At 33.3% G+C, this 15,561-nt stretch overlaps 1 protein-coding gene across 1 annotated transcript in view; it reads left to right on the top strand.

Annotated features, from left to right (window-relative positions):
• LOC106460999 (cytosolic carboxypeptidase 6-like) overlaps positions 1-15,561 on the top strand; it is a 111,695-nt gene that overhangs the window by 84,758 nt on the left and 11,376 nt on the right. Inside the window, exon 6 of the mRNA XM_013920767.2 lies at positions 11,751-11,866. Within this exon, the coding sequence (XP_013776221.2) occupies positions 11,751-11,866 (116 nt within the window). The remainder of the gene's footprint in view (positions 1-11,750; positions 11,867-15,561) is intronic.

Below are 15,561 nucleotides of genomic sequence, written 5' to 3'. Positions count from 1 at the left end.
GCGAAATTCAAAACAAACAAACAATTTTCTATTCTTTCTTTACTTTTTTATCTTCTCGTTACCCGGCTCACGTAAAAAAAAATATTTCCTACAACATCGAAGAAAATTTTGTTGTTTGTTTGAAGTTAAGCACAAATCTACACAATGGGCTATCTGTGCTCTGCCCATCGCGGGTATCGAAACCCGGTTTCTAGCGTTGTAAAATCCACAGACATGCCGCTGTGCCACTGGGGGGGGGGGCAAGGAAATGAATAAAAACGCTTACATATTTCACAAAATAGTAACATCTTTATGTTAAAAACTACATGTACATCATCGTTGAAAGCAACAGATAAAGTTAAGTTGTAATAAGTTAATGCGTTTAATTAGTTTGCTTCTCAAATAAGCTAAGAGAAGCGATTATATGAAATTTGGACCGAGCCATAACTTGAAAGATGAGACAGGCCAGTGATTAGCCTATCGAACTGTGGATTCGAGGGTTTCAGACTCTAGATGTAGTGCAACCAAACATACTTCGCACCGTCAGTGCGTTATAAGAACGACAGGCAGTTTCCCTATTCAGCCAAGAGTAGCGCTTTTAGGGGTCAGATTCTGTCGACTTTTTTATTTCCTCAAGTCCATAGTTCTAAATTAGAGACGGCTATTCCTAAACCGTAGGGGCCTCTGTCTGACATGCCTGCTTAGCCAGTTTTGGTCACAATATGTGGTTCAGGTGAACAAACAATAAACGTTTTAAAATAGCTCAACTGCCTCATCGCTTGCACGAACTTATAAGAAATATGTATTATAAAACATTAATATATATAGTATTGAACACGTTCATGTTTAAACATTGAACATGAAACGTACTTCTTAGAAGAATAAAAGAAAATGTATATCATTAGAATTATGACGTAAATACTATCACACTCACTCGAAAATGTGTTGAACCGAAAGGAATTGTAGTTTCCATGGCCAGGTTATAAAAAACGTTGGTTGGCGGAGAACTACCAGTGACTCTCTATACAGCACGGTTAGTTTTGCTGTTTCTGATGTATTAGTTCAGCCAGAAGCACTGTTCCAACAGTCTTATGTTAAAATGTGTAACAAATGTATTACCTATCATGTGGTTAGATAACCTACTTTTTCTTCTTTTTCTGTCGGGTGTTATAACACAAATGCAGTGACTTTTTTGAAACAACGTATTTACATAAGATAATTTCACTTGTTTGTTAATAACAAAATAAAGCAGGGAATGCGTCTACTATGACGTTTATGTCAAACTTTTTATTCATATTTTAAACAGGGGTTTTTGCTTGCATAAAGTTTAAAAACACACTGTGTCCTAGGATATAATCAAACTCGAAATACATTAGGTTGTACACAATATACGTGCTTCTAAACATGACCTCACCAGTTCCCTGACGTGGCTTGGTTTGAAAAGAAAGTCAAAAATAAAACAGCCTTTTACAAATAAGTGGGCAGTAGCAGCTACAGACATTTCTCAGCAATCGCTACATCTTTATTGTACCAAAAATAGTTTATTGGCCGTTCCAACAACATTAATTTCAGGCCTCAGCTTATGAATAAGAATGGTCTGTTTTATTCGGTAGCTTTGTTCATCATTGACTGTTTCAAAGACCGTAAATTAATTAGGATGAACGGCAACATCACATTTTCTAAAGGCATGCTCAAGTACACTTGACTTAAGAGGGGGATCTTTGATTAAAATGCTGTTTCACTCGCGTTAACAGTTTTCTTTTGGTGGAATCAACATAACCTCGTTGGCAGTGAGGACAAATAAATTTATAAACTACATATGGTGACTGTAAAGCAGCTACACACGAAATATGTTCTATAATTAGCTAATCTAGGATTTCACGGGAAAAGCTAAAACCAGTGACATTGAACAAACAGGTCAGGTAGCACTGTATTGTGCTATGTGTGTGTATTAAGAGGTCAACCACATAAATTGAAGATATCACACACACACAAACCAAGTTAGAAGAAACAACTCAGGCAACCTTGGCCCACACAGCTTTTACAATTGTGCCTTTTCCTTCGTGTGGGTCAAGGTTTCTCCAGTTGTTTCTTCTATTTCTAACTGGACTTGTGTTTCTGATATCTTAATTTTATATGACTGGGATCTTTTTCTAACTTGGCGGTTTTAGTGTTTTTTTTTTGTTGTTGTTGTTTTTTTTCTCGTATTAACAATGTTTTTGGTAAATATCGTTAAAACTAATGTACATAAAGACATTGATAAAAACGGAAGAATCCTTACTCTTACCATTAAATCTCATGTTCATTAAGACGTAAATAGACCTTAAAAAGCCTTACTCGTACCATTAAAACTCGTGTATTTTGAGACATGGATAAAACTGTATAAACCTTATTCGGACCTTTAAGATATCTGAAATTCCACAAATATTATGCTATTAAGTTGCCTATTGAATGTATAATAATATTCAAACAAAATTGTTCCAGCATCGATAAAGACATATTCTTCTTCTTTTTTTTCGTGTTTAGGTCAAACATGAATTCATTGATATCTTGTCCAAAAATTTTAGTAGTTTTGAATGTTTTTTTTAAAATCTATACAAATATAATAGTACTGTCTGTTCTATGTCCATGTAACTACTTCGCAGGGTGTGGATGGTTCTTCACCAAATTTGGTATGGAGGTTCATTGGGCCCATAGGAAGATATATAATAAGTTTCAGTTTTGCATTTTGCGATTTTTATGGGCATTTTGGCATTTTTTTACCATTACATCACCCCCTATTGATGGATCTTCACCAAGTTTGGCATGAAGATTTGTTGGGTCCACGTGAAGATATATGCAAGTTTGTGGTTTCAAATTTTGTGTTTTGAAGTTTTTAGGGGCGTTTTTTATAATTACATATAAGGGAAGCAGCTTTTCAGGTCCTAAGATAACCTTTCATTAATCATAAGTTTACATAACTTCCGTCCAGTGGACAGGTACTGTAGCTAGTATGTAATAGTTTGGCAAAATCATATAGATGTCTTAAAAAAGTTGTAAATAAATTGTAAACTTCGATGCAGATTTATAGCTACCCCCCTCTCTGTACGCATGTTAAATGCTGTTCACATTACATTTTCACACTTGTACGATAGCATCTTAGGCGTAAACCAGCTTTATATGGCTTAAACTTTGAATATATATATATATATATATAATTCAATCTTACATCATACGCTGAAACATATTACGATTTTTTATTACAATGCCTTTATTTTAATCGCATTAAACACAAGCTATATTCCGCATTATTACTTTGTTACTTTCTTAAAAAATTTTAAATTATGTAACGAGTCACAAGTAAGTGAAGGTTTTCCATCCCAGATTCGAATCCCAAAATCAAGTTGTTATACCTATATCATCACAGTAACCTACTTTCACATTGTACATCTCAGTATATATGTTGTTGTTTTTCGTGTTTTAATCAATGTTTATGTCCCGAAAATCACTCGTTTCACAAAAGATTTTCTCCCATCCTGATCATAAAACAGTAAATCAACTTGTTACATTTATTTCACTTTCCCCTTTGCAATGTAAATTTAAACTATACTCTTAGTTTATAGGCAACATTGTAAAAGAAAGAGGATCCGAGATACCAAGAAATATATACATTAACATAAAAATTACCGCCATTTCTAGTTTCGTACTATCAAAGAGAAGTAAAGATAATTTCTAAACATAACCGAATCATATGATGAATACTTTCGGTTCTAAATATTAAAAAGATTGAGAAATAAATACGATTACTAACGAGAAAAACCGTAACGTGTTGTACATTGATTTACTTTCAATCAAACTTATAAAAAACACCTTTTTGAAAATATCAAAAACATCATACCAAAATTTTAATGTTTTGTTGTTGGGCATAAAGCTACATAATTGGTTATCTGTGCTGTGCACACCAGCTTATCGAAAACCCAGTTTTTTGTTTGTTTTTTTCTTTATAAAAATTCTTACTTACCGCTGTGCCACCGAGAGGCCAAATTTTTTATATCGATGGGAATTTCTTTCAAGCAGTACAAAAGTTTAGACAAAGAATTACAACTTTAAGGGTAAAATTTAAAATATTCTTTATTCATTAAGATTATTTACGTACAAATTTTAGCTGTGTTACTTCTTGACAGTTGTTTTTAATCTTTGCTCAAAGCGAATTTATTAAAAATTATTACCTTCTGACATTTGAAAAATATGTATAAAAAATAATAAACAAAAACGATTAACCGTTTGTTTTTGTGAAATTTAATAATAAAAAGGTATTTTTGAACAGTATTTTTGTTAAAAAAGATAATGTAGGAATGTCTGAGCCTTAATTTGAGCTTTGTTTGCTCTATTTATAGCGATAGAGTACGCTATATTAAAACGATTTGTGTAACCTCACCACGTTGTTACAGTTGATGTTTCCACATCCGGTCATACTTGAAAATAGCCCTACAGAGTTGTTGCTATTACATAATGTTTCGTCGTAAGGTGTCATTGCCAAATCGCACCTCTCCTCTATAAACTTTTCCATAATCCATCTAGTTTACGAGGACAACGATTTCCCAACAACTGTTTTAACACTCTAACCGAACAGAAATCCATAGATGTAGCGTCCGGCTATTTGACCGGTGTGTCTTCGTCTGGGGTAGCACTAGTACACGTTGCATTCTCCAGCTGCTTGAGGTATTTCACCGTAGAACGGATACGTTGTGGAAGTAACTTATGTACGCTTGATTTGTAGCGCGTTTCCAAGCGGAAGTTACGTAATGTTGTCCGGGGCACTTGGGTGGCTTTTTTTCATCTAGTTTTCTGCTAAAATTAGGCAAAATTTCTGAAAGATAATGGTGTATTCGTGGGTTTTAAACTGATACAAGATGCTGGATTTTGCTTACCATGGATAGGGTACGACTTCTTTCAGGTCTCTTTCTGGGTGGTCCTGGAGTCCCAGGTTGATCCATATTACTTTGTTTTCCCATGCCATTAAGCAGAGAAATATCCCCAACTTTAAAATTATAAAACCTCGACCAAAACACATCTTATGATATGAGTGAAAAAATATTTTGCGTCAGAAAATTCTGTTACAAAAGCGATCAATATTTGGTAGCATCTCACTACCCAAGGAACACCAAACAATATCAAAATAGAGTGTTGATACATACCGTTCCACCGCGATTTTAAATAGTCTGTGATTGTTATGTTACTTGCTGACTTGCATATTCAAAATCAACTCTTTGTAGCTTTCGTGCTACAACTGTGAATTTTAACACCAGATTTAGACTGACTTTAGTCTTCACTATGAAATAATAATGATTCTTAAAGAATTCATCACTTGGCTATCCTAGCGACTGTTTAGAACATTTTGTTATATCGCAAACACCAAAGAAAAGTTTGGACTTCTAGCAAACCAGAAACAAGTAGATTTTATTAGTGTTATGTTGGGCTTACCTTCTCTCCTATGAGGAAACATATTGACGTATACAGTTTTCAGACTTTTTGTATGTGTTTAATACTTATAAACTCGAAATAATTCCAGTAAGGGTGAAAAAAGTAGTTATTCAAAATGCTCAATGATCTGTTTGATCAAAATATAATTTGAACTTTTTTTCCGTGTTATTTAAATAGGGTTGTATAAAGAGAGTTGTGCTATCTGTGAATGTCATTAAGTTACAGAGAGATAATTGTGTGTGTGTGTGTGTATACCCTAAGAAAAACCTCCAAAAATACCGTATATTCTGTCCAAATAAATAGCTAAAAACAACTGATTATTAACACATGCTTAGAATGCGCAGAGTCCGAAAATATGCACCGTCTAAATCATAAGTTATTCGAAGAACCTGTACTCTCTAATGTTAATAAAATAAAATGTATTGAATCGAATATCTGGCATTTATCTGCTCTGTGAATCAAATACCATATGGAATCGTCCTTCTACCAATACTATTTTACAGATAATGTTTTTATAAAATAATTAGCAATATACTTAAAATAATTAACGGTTTAGTTCACTTTTCTGGTCACTTAGGATGTCATAATTTATTACCGCATATCATCTATTTTTCTGCTGAAAATTAGACATAACCCCTGAAAGATAACGATGTGTTTTTTTTGTACTGTGATGTTAATCTGCATTTGAATGGGTTCGAGTAAACTCTTATAATGAACAAGAAAGATTATCAAAGCTCAAAACTAAGGCACGCTTTTAAAAGGACTCGATAAACTGAAATATCTTATTAAGTCTATACAGACTTCAACATCGCGTGTGTCTTTGTGTTAGTTACCCATTTACCTCTTGAATAGCTTATAATAAGGGTGAGAATAATTAAACCTATCGTGTATGTTTTACATAAAAGTTAAAAGGAAGAAACGTCGAGTTTTCAGGACAAAAGCCTGTTCTCGTTCCTTTTTTGACAAAGATTGATCTTTGGGAGAAAATAGTTTATACTGCCAATGGATTGTGTTTTTTATCATTATTATTCTTAAGTCTTTTAGTGGGTAGAACCGTGTTAGGGAATAGGTGATAGTGTTTGGTATATATTTTCCAACTCTTATCACGAGAGCGATCAGACCTTAATTCTTTGTTGAATCGAGATGATGGTAATAAAGCTGTCACCCACTGAGACATGGCTGACAATAGTATTTTCATGAACCTGTTTCAAAGAAGAAAAGACATGTGTGGATAATATGTCTCTCTTGAGACTGTTATAGCTATCTTACCTTTTTTGGAAAGGAGACTGTTAACTCGTGTTTGTTTAAAATGTTTAGTGAGATCACTTTTTGAAACAACTTTCTAAGGTACATTCTTGTTTTCCTCATTCCTAGGAGTCATTTTTTAACAGTAAAGAGCAGCCTCTCAACAACAGCAAGAAAACTAAAAACAGTTGAATTCTTTATTACGTCTGTTAGTCGGAGTGTTGAACTCAGAGAACAACTCAACTAAAATGACTCTTGAGGGGCTTGGTTTGGAATACAAAGCTTTCTTTTTTATCAGATACAGTAAATATATAATTGCAGCAACAATGCTGAATATTCATAGAAAAGAGTATATTGATAGTAGACAGGGAATCTGGAGAAGGCCACAGTTTCACTGAATTGCCTAAGAAGAGACGTTGTGGTATAATACGGTTTGAACTAAGCGGTTGCTTCTCCACAACGTCAGTACTTCAGAAATCGTAGGTCTGAATTTGACAGGGATAACCTAATTACTAAGATCCAATGTGACTTCTTCAGATAATACACACTTATTTACTCATCAGAAAATGATGTAGGAGAATTTACTTATATAAGTTATAGAAGACAGGTTTCATTGGAAAGTAGAGGTGGGGAGGAAGTTAATGTGATGTTACTCTACATCGTGATCGACTTCATGGTCGGGACGGTTTCAGTTGTAATTTCAGTTAATATAATTCAACTTAGAGTTTTGCCCTCAGATTTGTATAGTGTATGATATGATAGGTTAGTGTAGTACTGTTGTCTCTAACTGTATCAAATGTATCAACTATTCGATCAACATGTGTCTTGAATGTATTTCGAAGTGCAAAATTTGAGATGCAGAAGTGACTTTCTAATGAAAGTACAGTTGCTACTTGTTATTATGAGAAAACCTTTTTTTTGTATAAATGTTAAAAAAATAGTTAGCTTTTATTTTTGTTAATTAAACTGAGTGTTTTAAGAAATTTGAATAAATTGGCCAACGTGTAGCAACGCAAATATACCACATCCAACAAAGAAAAAATTATGTTGCATAATTGCAAAATAAAGAATACACTTTTCAAGTCTATCTGTATTTGAACGTAAAATATTACATATTAAAATCATTGTACTTTTACATTACTGGCGAAACATTTTACGTTTTCAGCGTCGAAAGATGGCAAAACATTCAAAGTCGATAAGAACCATCAAAATCTGAAGTGGACAAATTAAGAGAAATGTGAAACAAATATGTAGTCAAACGTGAATTCTTATCATAAAAATTAGTCCTAATGGTTTAAAATGTTTCACTAGCTATTTCCTATTTCACATATACTTCTATTTGTATGTCGTTAAACACAAAACCAGACAATGAGCTATATCTGCTGTACCTACCACGGGTATCGAAACTCGGTTTCTGGAGTTATAAACCTTCAGGCTTACCGCTGAGCCAGTAGGGAGTTTTATCTCCACAAATAACGTTTCAAGTAAACATTTCTGTCATCTTGGTATTGAACATAGGGCCTCCTTGCAATGACTTATAGGAAACGATAGATAGATTTGAAACCCTTCAAGTACAAATAGGGGGAATGTGTAAAATAATAACTACAGTTTAAGTTAATGTTTATAGCAACCATTAAGCTGATTATTTATTCAACTACATTTTTAAATCTTCATGAAACATATGGCTAACAAATTACTGCACGAAAGACGAAGGGTAAAAAAATCATACTCACTGGTAATTCTGATTTTTCTTGTTTTTCTTAGTATTCATCAAAAACAAATAATTCGGTTACTTTCCACCACTACATGAGGCCTGTCTACCACTACATGACGCCTACTTTATTTATTTACTTCGCGCTTCCATGCAGCACTAAAGGGCTGTGAATTCGGCGAAACTAGTCTGCTGCAGCAGAAGTAGCGAATCAAAGAAAAGATCAGGCCTCTACATAATTTTTTTTTTCGCTGAACTTCATGTTTTGGTGAATAAAAGAAATTAACAACTAAATGCCATTATTTTAATTGGTCTAATAGAAGCTTTATTCAATAATAGTATATCATACCATCCTCTTGTAACTTGTTTGCGGCGCCCACTAGGTTTTTCATTGCAATATCAGAGCCTATCTGACGTTACATCATGCAAAGTCTTAGTTCAACTATTGTTTATATCAAGCTTTAACGTGAAGAAAGCCTTATTTGGCGAACCATGACATTTAGTAGTAACACGTGTGTGATATTACATCACAATAGCACTGATAATATTTTAAGGCGTTCTTCGTTATAATTGAAAACACGTTCTGCAGTAATTATATCACACCTGGCTCATGTTTTAATCCTTACTGATGAGTAAAACCAGATACGTACCATAGCAACATCATCCGTCTGCAACTTCAACCTATACAAGGTATGTCTTTCTACGTACAGTATGTAAACCCTTTAAACGGAATTGATTAAGGATATATACAATTTATAGTCATCTAAATTATTCTATAATTGCGTTACCCACCCAAGTCAAGTACAGGCTAGATACAGAGATCGTACAAGTTAGAAAGAAGCATGCGATTGTGAAACATGTTCATAATCACGTGCCCACCAACAAGTTTAGGACCAAATACTCGTTCCTGTGATAATTCGACATAGTTTATCAACCTTTAGAAAAGTTACCAATAATCAAGTATTAAATTTGTACGTGCTTTTTTTTTTAACCAGTAAATGGGTTTCAAAGGAAATCAGAGTTTGGTGTACTTCTGTAAAATAGAAGGAACTTAAAGATCAGCGTTTGAAAAATAATTAATTGACATACTGAACTCAAGATAACCGAAAACCTGTGATAAATAACATACTAAAATCTATGCAATTCACTATACATCTGTTAATAGATACATGCATTGAATCATCAGTTTTAAGGTGTTTTTACTTTCAACTGCGCATGATTTACTTTTACATAGTTGATACAGCTTTGAAACATATGTTCATAGAAATCGAACGACTCAACTTAGCTTGCGGCATCAATCTATAGGCAGTCTGTGTTAGCAGAATGATGACAATGTGCTGTTCTAGGACTTACATCAGTTACGAGAGACATATCTAGAATTATATTTGACTTGGCATATACTCACGCGATATAGACATCAAGTATGGAGCTTGTTATTGAATGAATATATTGTGTGATAACAGCAGTACAAATAGTAGAACCCGTCCTTTTGTGTATTGTTCAGTAATTGAAGGTTGGAAGCTGTGATAACTAGACAACAACAAGTGCACAACGTTTATCTTTCATTCAAGCTCATGTGAATTGTTTGTTGATCAACCAACAATAAATTAAAGCGGTACTCAGTGTATATTTTGAGGATAATTAGAGCAAATTTAGATTTGAGATATCACGAATTTAATTATATACGTATATAATTATTCGTATCATTATATTCAACTGTTAATTACAAAGAAATTTTAAGTTATTCTGATGTTTTTTTCTTACCAGTCTAATTGCTACTTCGTTATATTCAAATGTCGGTAATTGTTCAGCGGTTTCAGTTTAGCAACATAGCCGATTTTAAGTCTCAAAACGTCCTAGAAGATTAACCTGTTCCTATATTAAAACCAACACGTGATTTTATTTATAATCATCCTGTACTAGTCTATTTTGAGCTTCTCATGGACACGTGTAAAAAGTTGAGGGCTGTAGAACATGAGGAACAAGTGAAAATGGAGCCAAACATGCTACAAAGACTGATTGACATCTAACGGCATTTTTTTTTTTTTTAATAAGACATTTTGTCTGCTCTACAATTGGGGAATAATACTTTAATATTATAACCCCTTGAAACGAAGAATTAGATCCCCAACTCGAAGAAATCTTCACAATGATATATTTACCGTAAAAGTCACAAGTATTTGTTGCCTCTCGTTCTTTACAAATACTGGCAAGTTGTAACAAGAAGTAAAATGAACGCTCGCAGTAACAAAACCACGGAGAGACAGCGAATGGCCATAACTTCAACCAAAGAAGAATTGGTATTATTAGATAAAGATAGAACGTTTGTCAGCGTTTCAGGACAACAGGTGATTGGATGAGAACGTTCCACGACGACGGCTTATTGGATAAGACAAACTGAGCAGTTTTCTTTTGTCACTCCTTCTTATACTTTATCTTATGTAATGCTTTGTATTATAGCAGAGTTGAGTTACGTTTGCTTGTTCTTACGTTTTCTTCTTTATGTAGACGGAAACGTCGAAGTAAAGTAGATAAGCCTTATTTAAAGTTCAAGAAGAATCAATTTGATCATAGAGAATGTACTTCAATAAAATACCATTCCTTCCTATTAGGGAACGTAAACCTTCCTATGATTTCACATTTTAGCAATAAGTTTGTGTAGCCACTCTGATCAAATACTCTTAAGTGTAACAGGCATGAACTTATCATCTAATGAACTATTTACAAATGTACAAATTCTACACTTTTACTCAAATAAACGTTTACACTTAATAATTACTACATGGTATGTATGAATGAAAATAATTTGAGTAATTTTTTTTCTCGTTTTCTGTAAAAAAAGGAAAAGCCCCGTATTTCATAGTTTTCCCCCCAGTCACTAAACAAAGTAAAAGTTAATAAAGTGTAATATTTGTCGCCTGGAGAAATAGATGTGTAGTCTTAAATCAGTACTCATTTTTATCGCTGAATTAACTGTAAAAAAAAAATCAGTTTAATTTCTCATTTGTACTTTTTTAGTTTATAATACGTCAGAAATAATACGAATGATTTTGTTTATATTGTGAATCGTGATGGCGTTCTTTGAATTATCATACAACTATCATTAGATATTTGATAATTTTCACTAGCAAAGAAATGAATCGCCTGAGTTCAAACAGTTTGAGTCCACTATACCAATCAATAAAACAGATGCTGGAGAAAGGAAATTTCCCTTAAACATTTAAGATACAAATGTGGGACTCTGTAGAATACAAATTTATCAACAACATGAATGTTCTAGTGTAATAAACTAGCTGGTAAGTCCTGTCGATAATTTTCATGGTAGTATATCATATTCTGGTTTTATTCCAAGGTCCCTGACATCTCTTCTTCCTGACAAAGTCAACTGCTACACATTAGAAGTTAGCTTCTACGGATATCCGAAGCACGGAAGTGCTAAGAACATTATTCCGTATTTAGAGGAAGATTGTATCCTTTTCTGAAGGTCTTATTAAACTACAAATGTAAATAAAAACATCTCATAAACGTTTCTTTACAAAAACAAGTAACCGGAAACATTGCTGAAGAGTAAGTACTTGGGTTCATTCCTTATATATTAATGTTACTAAATGTGAACATGAAAACAACAAGTCTTTAACTCGAGTATTTTGTTGGTGAATTATTTTTGTTTTTAGATCTGTCATATTCTGTACAGTTATTTCAAATAGCAGTAAGATTGAGATTGTTGTATGAATGTTTTGTAAAAGAAAAGAATATGTAGTAGATTCCGGGCGTTCGTTTGTAATTTATTTATATGATAAAAAATTAGGTAAGAGACGTGGTCCAAAGGTTAGCTTGTCGAGCTGCGGATTAAAAGGTTCAAGGTTCGAGACGTAATTCTGTTAAACATGTATCGCATTTTCCAGCTGTGGGTATATTGCAAAAGTAACAGCCAATCCCGCTATTCGGTTTGAGCACCCTGACAAGCCTTTTGTTACAACGGGTACTTCTCACTGTCTTCGCTCACTCTGGTCAATATCCAAAATTAGAGATGGCTGTACCTGGATCCCATGGGTCTCTAATCTAGTCATTATGCTTATTTACATATAAGGTGTAGTTCCGGTTGAAAAAAATAATAATACCAACAAAAACCTTAGCTGCTAAAATGCTTTATGAGTGAGGGAAAATTTAGTTACAATTTGTTAACCTAAGACTACTGAAGAAATTCAAATGAAAGTAAGCATTGACAGTTCCTGTTCCTTCATTGTTTTTAAACAGTGTTTCACTGTCAAAGTGGAAAAGAATAACAATGAAATAAAATAAAGCTGTTTTAAATGAGAGAAAACAGTGGGATCTCGCAAAAAGTAAATGGCCCGGTATGGCTAGGTAGTTAGGGCGCTCGACTCGCAATCTGTGGGCCACGGGTTCGAATCCTTGTCTCACCAAATATGCTCGCCCTTTCAGCCGTGGGGGCATTATAATGTGACGGTTAATCCCACTATTCGTTTGTTGTTGTTTTTGTAAAAGAGTAGCCTTTGAGTTGGTGATGAGTAGTAATGGCTAGCTACCTTCCCTCTAGTCTTTCACTGCTAAATTAGGGACAGCTAGCTTTGCGTGAAATTCATAACAAACAAACAGACAATAGTTTGTGTCCCTGAGGACTCACGTGAGATGAGGCATGCGACCTTCTCATTTTTCTGTATATTATCCTCGATCGTTTAGAGATCATTTTCTTGGGAGTCTATGTAATGAGATTTAATTCGAAAAAAAAAACATTTGAAGAGACAAATGTTACGTATTACAATTTTGAATGGTCTGAAACCGACGTAAATGATAATTTAGTAGTTAAATAAATGCCGATATGTATCCAATTTATGATATTTGCAAACAAGATTAATACACACAGTTTCTTCTTTCATACAAATATGTTTTAATATATAAACAAGAATACAATTTACAATAACAGTTATTACGAATAGTTGTTACAAACAATGATTTATATACAAAAGTTTTACAAACGTTCAAGCAATATAAAGTCTTCTTTCTAGTCTGGTACTTCCTTAATGTCTTATCGAGGGTTCACGATGAGCGAGTTAATTTCGGGTTGACGTAGGTACAATTCACTTAACGGGAAGCTAGCTAGCTTTGTCTCTCACTGATCACATGCCAATTTTTCTACCGTTGACGTTATGTAATGTTTCCATAAAGATACTAATGTCCGATGAGAATCCACAGAAGTTAAATGAGTTGTAATGTTCGAATTTTGTAAATGCTCCTGGTCAAATGTCTGAGGTTTTCCGATTGATAAGCGTTATAAAAATTACAGTTATAGCTTTCGAAGTTTATAACACAGTGATTATAGTGAACTACTAATAGACACTCTTCTTGGCGCATCGCATTGGTTATAGTTATAGGCGTGTGGAGAGTTTCTCGAAATTTCAGCTTTACGTAACAATACTGATGCTAACACTAGCGTTTACGTGCAAACATATATTATTGATTCTTACACTCGAGAATCTTCTACAACTTTAGAGAATAGGCGGAAGTTTCACAATACATATTTAACAGTAATTTAATTTAAACAAACATCTATATTAAAATAAATATAGAATAATAAATCCGTCACATAAACTTTTGAATATTGTTACTTGTAATGTCGCGTTGAACTAATGAGTTTCATTCGCAGTGATAGACTCGCTGCTACTGTAAGCCCTCTGGTGTACTCAGTATGAAACATTGCTTCTCCTCAGGACTCTGAGAAGTGTAATCAGATCCCTTATTCTCAAGCTGTAAGTTTTAACTTGATTACGCAATTCAACGAGGATCACTCAACATAATGGTAAGTTATCTATATTTCTCAAAAACAAAGAACATGCTATTTGTATAGTCTAAAAGTTATTTGTTTTGCAATTAGCTTTTCCAAACAAGATTCTCTCCAGACTTCAGAACAAGCCGAACAAAAGTGTTTTCCGTATATTATAGTTCACAATCCTTTGTTTAAACAAGATGTTTAGGCACAATTACTTCTTTTAAGTTAATGGTCATACTGCCCTTAAAAAAATGCTCAGTTACGACTCAAAGTATATCTTTCATAGTCGGCGTTACCCTGAGATATTCTTCTACCACAGATACAATTGAATCAACCTGACGGTGACCTTAGGGAAACGCAGTGTTTTTTAAAGAATAAAAATAAGTTTTTAAAATACATTACTTGTTTTATCGATAAACAAAACTTAAATTTTCATGTTACAAGTTCTTCCTTAAATTTAACCCAAAGAAGTTTGTTTGGTTGAAAAGTAGCCCGACCTAGTTTTGTTTGTCTTTAACCTTTTTAAACTATTTTTACTCTCGTATTTTCAAAGGTTTGCAGATATAATTGCTTAGTATTTATGTGGGTAAATAATTTTCTTTCGCTTTTCATCTTTTTTTTTAAATTTTTTCCTTCTAAATTACGCTAAAAACCGGGTTTCGATACCCGTGGTGGGCAGAGCACAGATAGCTTTGTGTAGCTTTGTGCTTAATTCAAAACAAACAAACCTTTTGAATATTTTAACTACTTTGTAGCTGTAATTGTTTATTAGTTAGTTTGCTTTCTGGTTATTAGATGCAACTCCTATTTTCAAAATTCTGATGTCTGCTTCCTTAAAATTAGACATGTTGAAAATTATTAAAGAAAGTTAAGGCGTTTTAAAATATTGACCAATAAGCTTTACTTATTCCCTCAAGGTCCATAGTTTTCCTATATTTCTTGAAAAATTAAATCATTGAAAGCTAAATTATGGGTGCTGTTTTTGATTGACATGAACCTCTAACTATAACATTTACAAACTGTCAAGAAAGGATAAGCACAGTTTTAGATAGATAGATATTTTATATAAGGAGCAAGTTTATAATCTTTTTAAGTGGAAACATAAGATCAATATATTTAACTAGCTGTACTCATTACTTGGTTGATTTTTAGTTCTAATCTGCGTAGGTAATTTATCAGAAGTTAGTGTTAATTATGTATATATTCATCAACTGGTGACAATCAACTGGTGACCTTACAATCATCAACCAGATTTTTATACGTTCTTCAGGTTTACATAAAAGTAATAATTAGAATTACTCTTTAAATACATTTGTTTCCGATAGGCTTCAACCTTACAATCATCAACCAGATTTTTATACGTTCTTCAGGTTTA

Source organism: Limulus polyphemus, unplaced genomic scaffold, assembly GCF_000517525.1.
Source record: "Limulus polyphemus unplaced genomic scaffold, Limulus_polyphemus-2.1.2 Scaffold877, whole genome shotgun sequence".
Classification (NCBI taxonomy): domain Eukaryota; kingdom Metazoa; phylum Arthropoda; class Merostomata; order Xiphosura; family Limulidae; genus Limulus; species Limulus polyphemus.
Note: the sequence above shows the minus strand (reverse complement) of the source record. Positions and strands in the feature narration are given on the sequence as shown.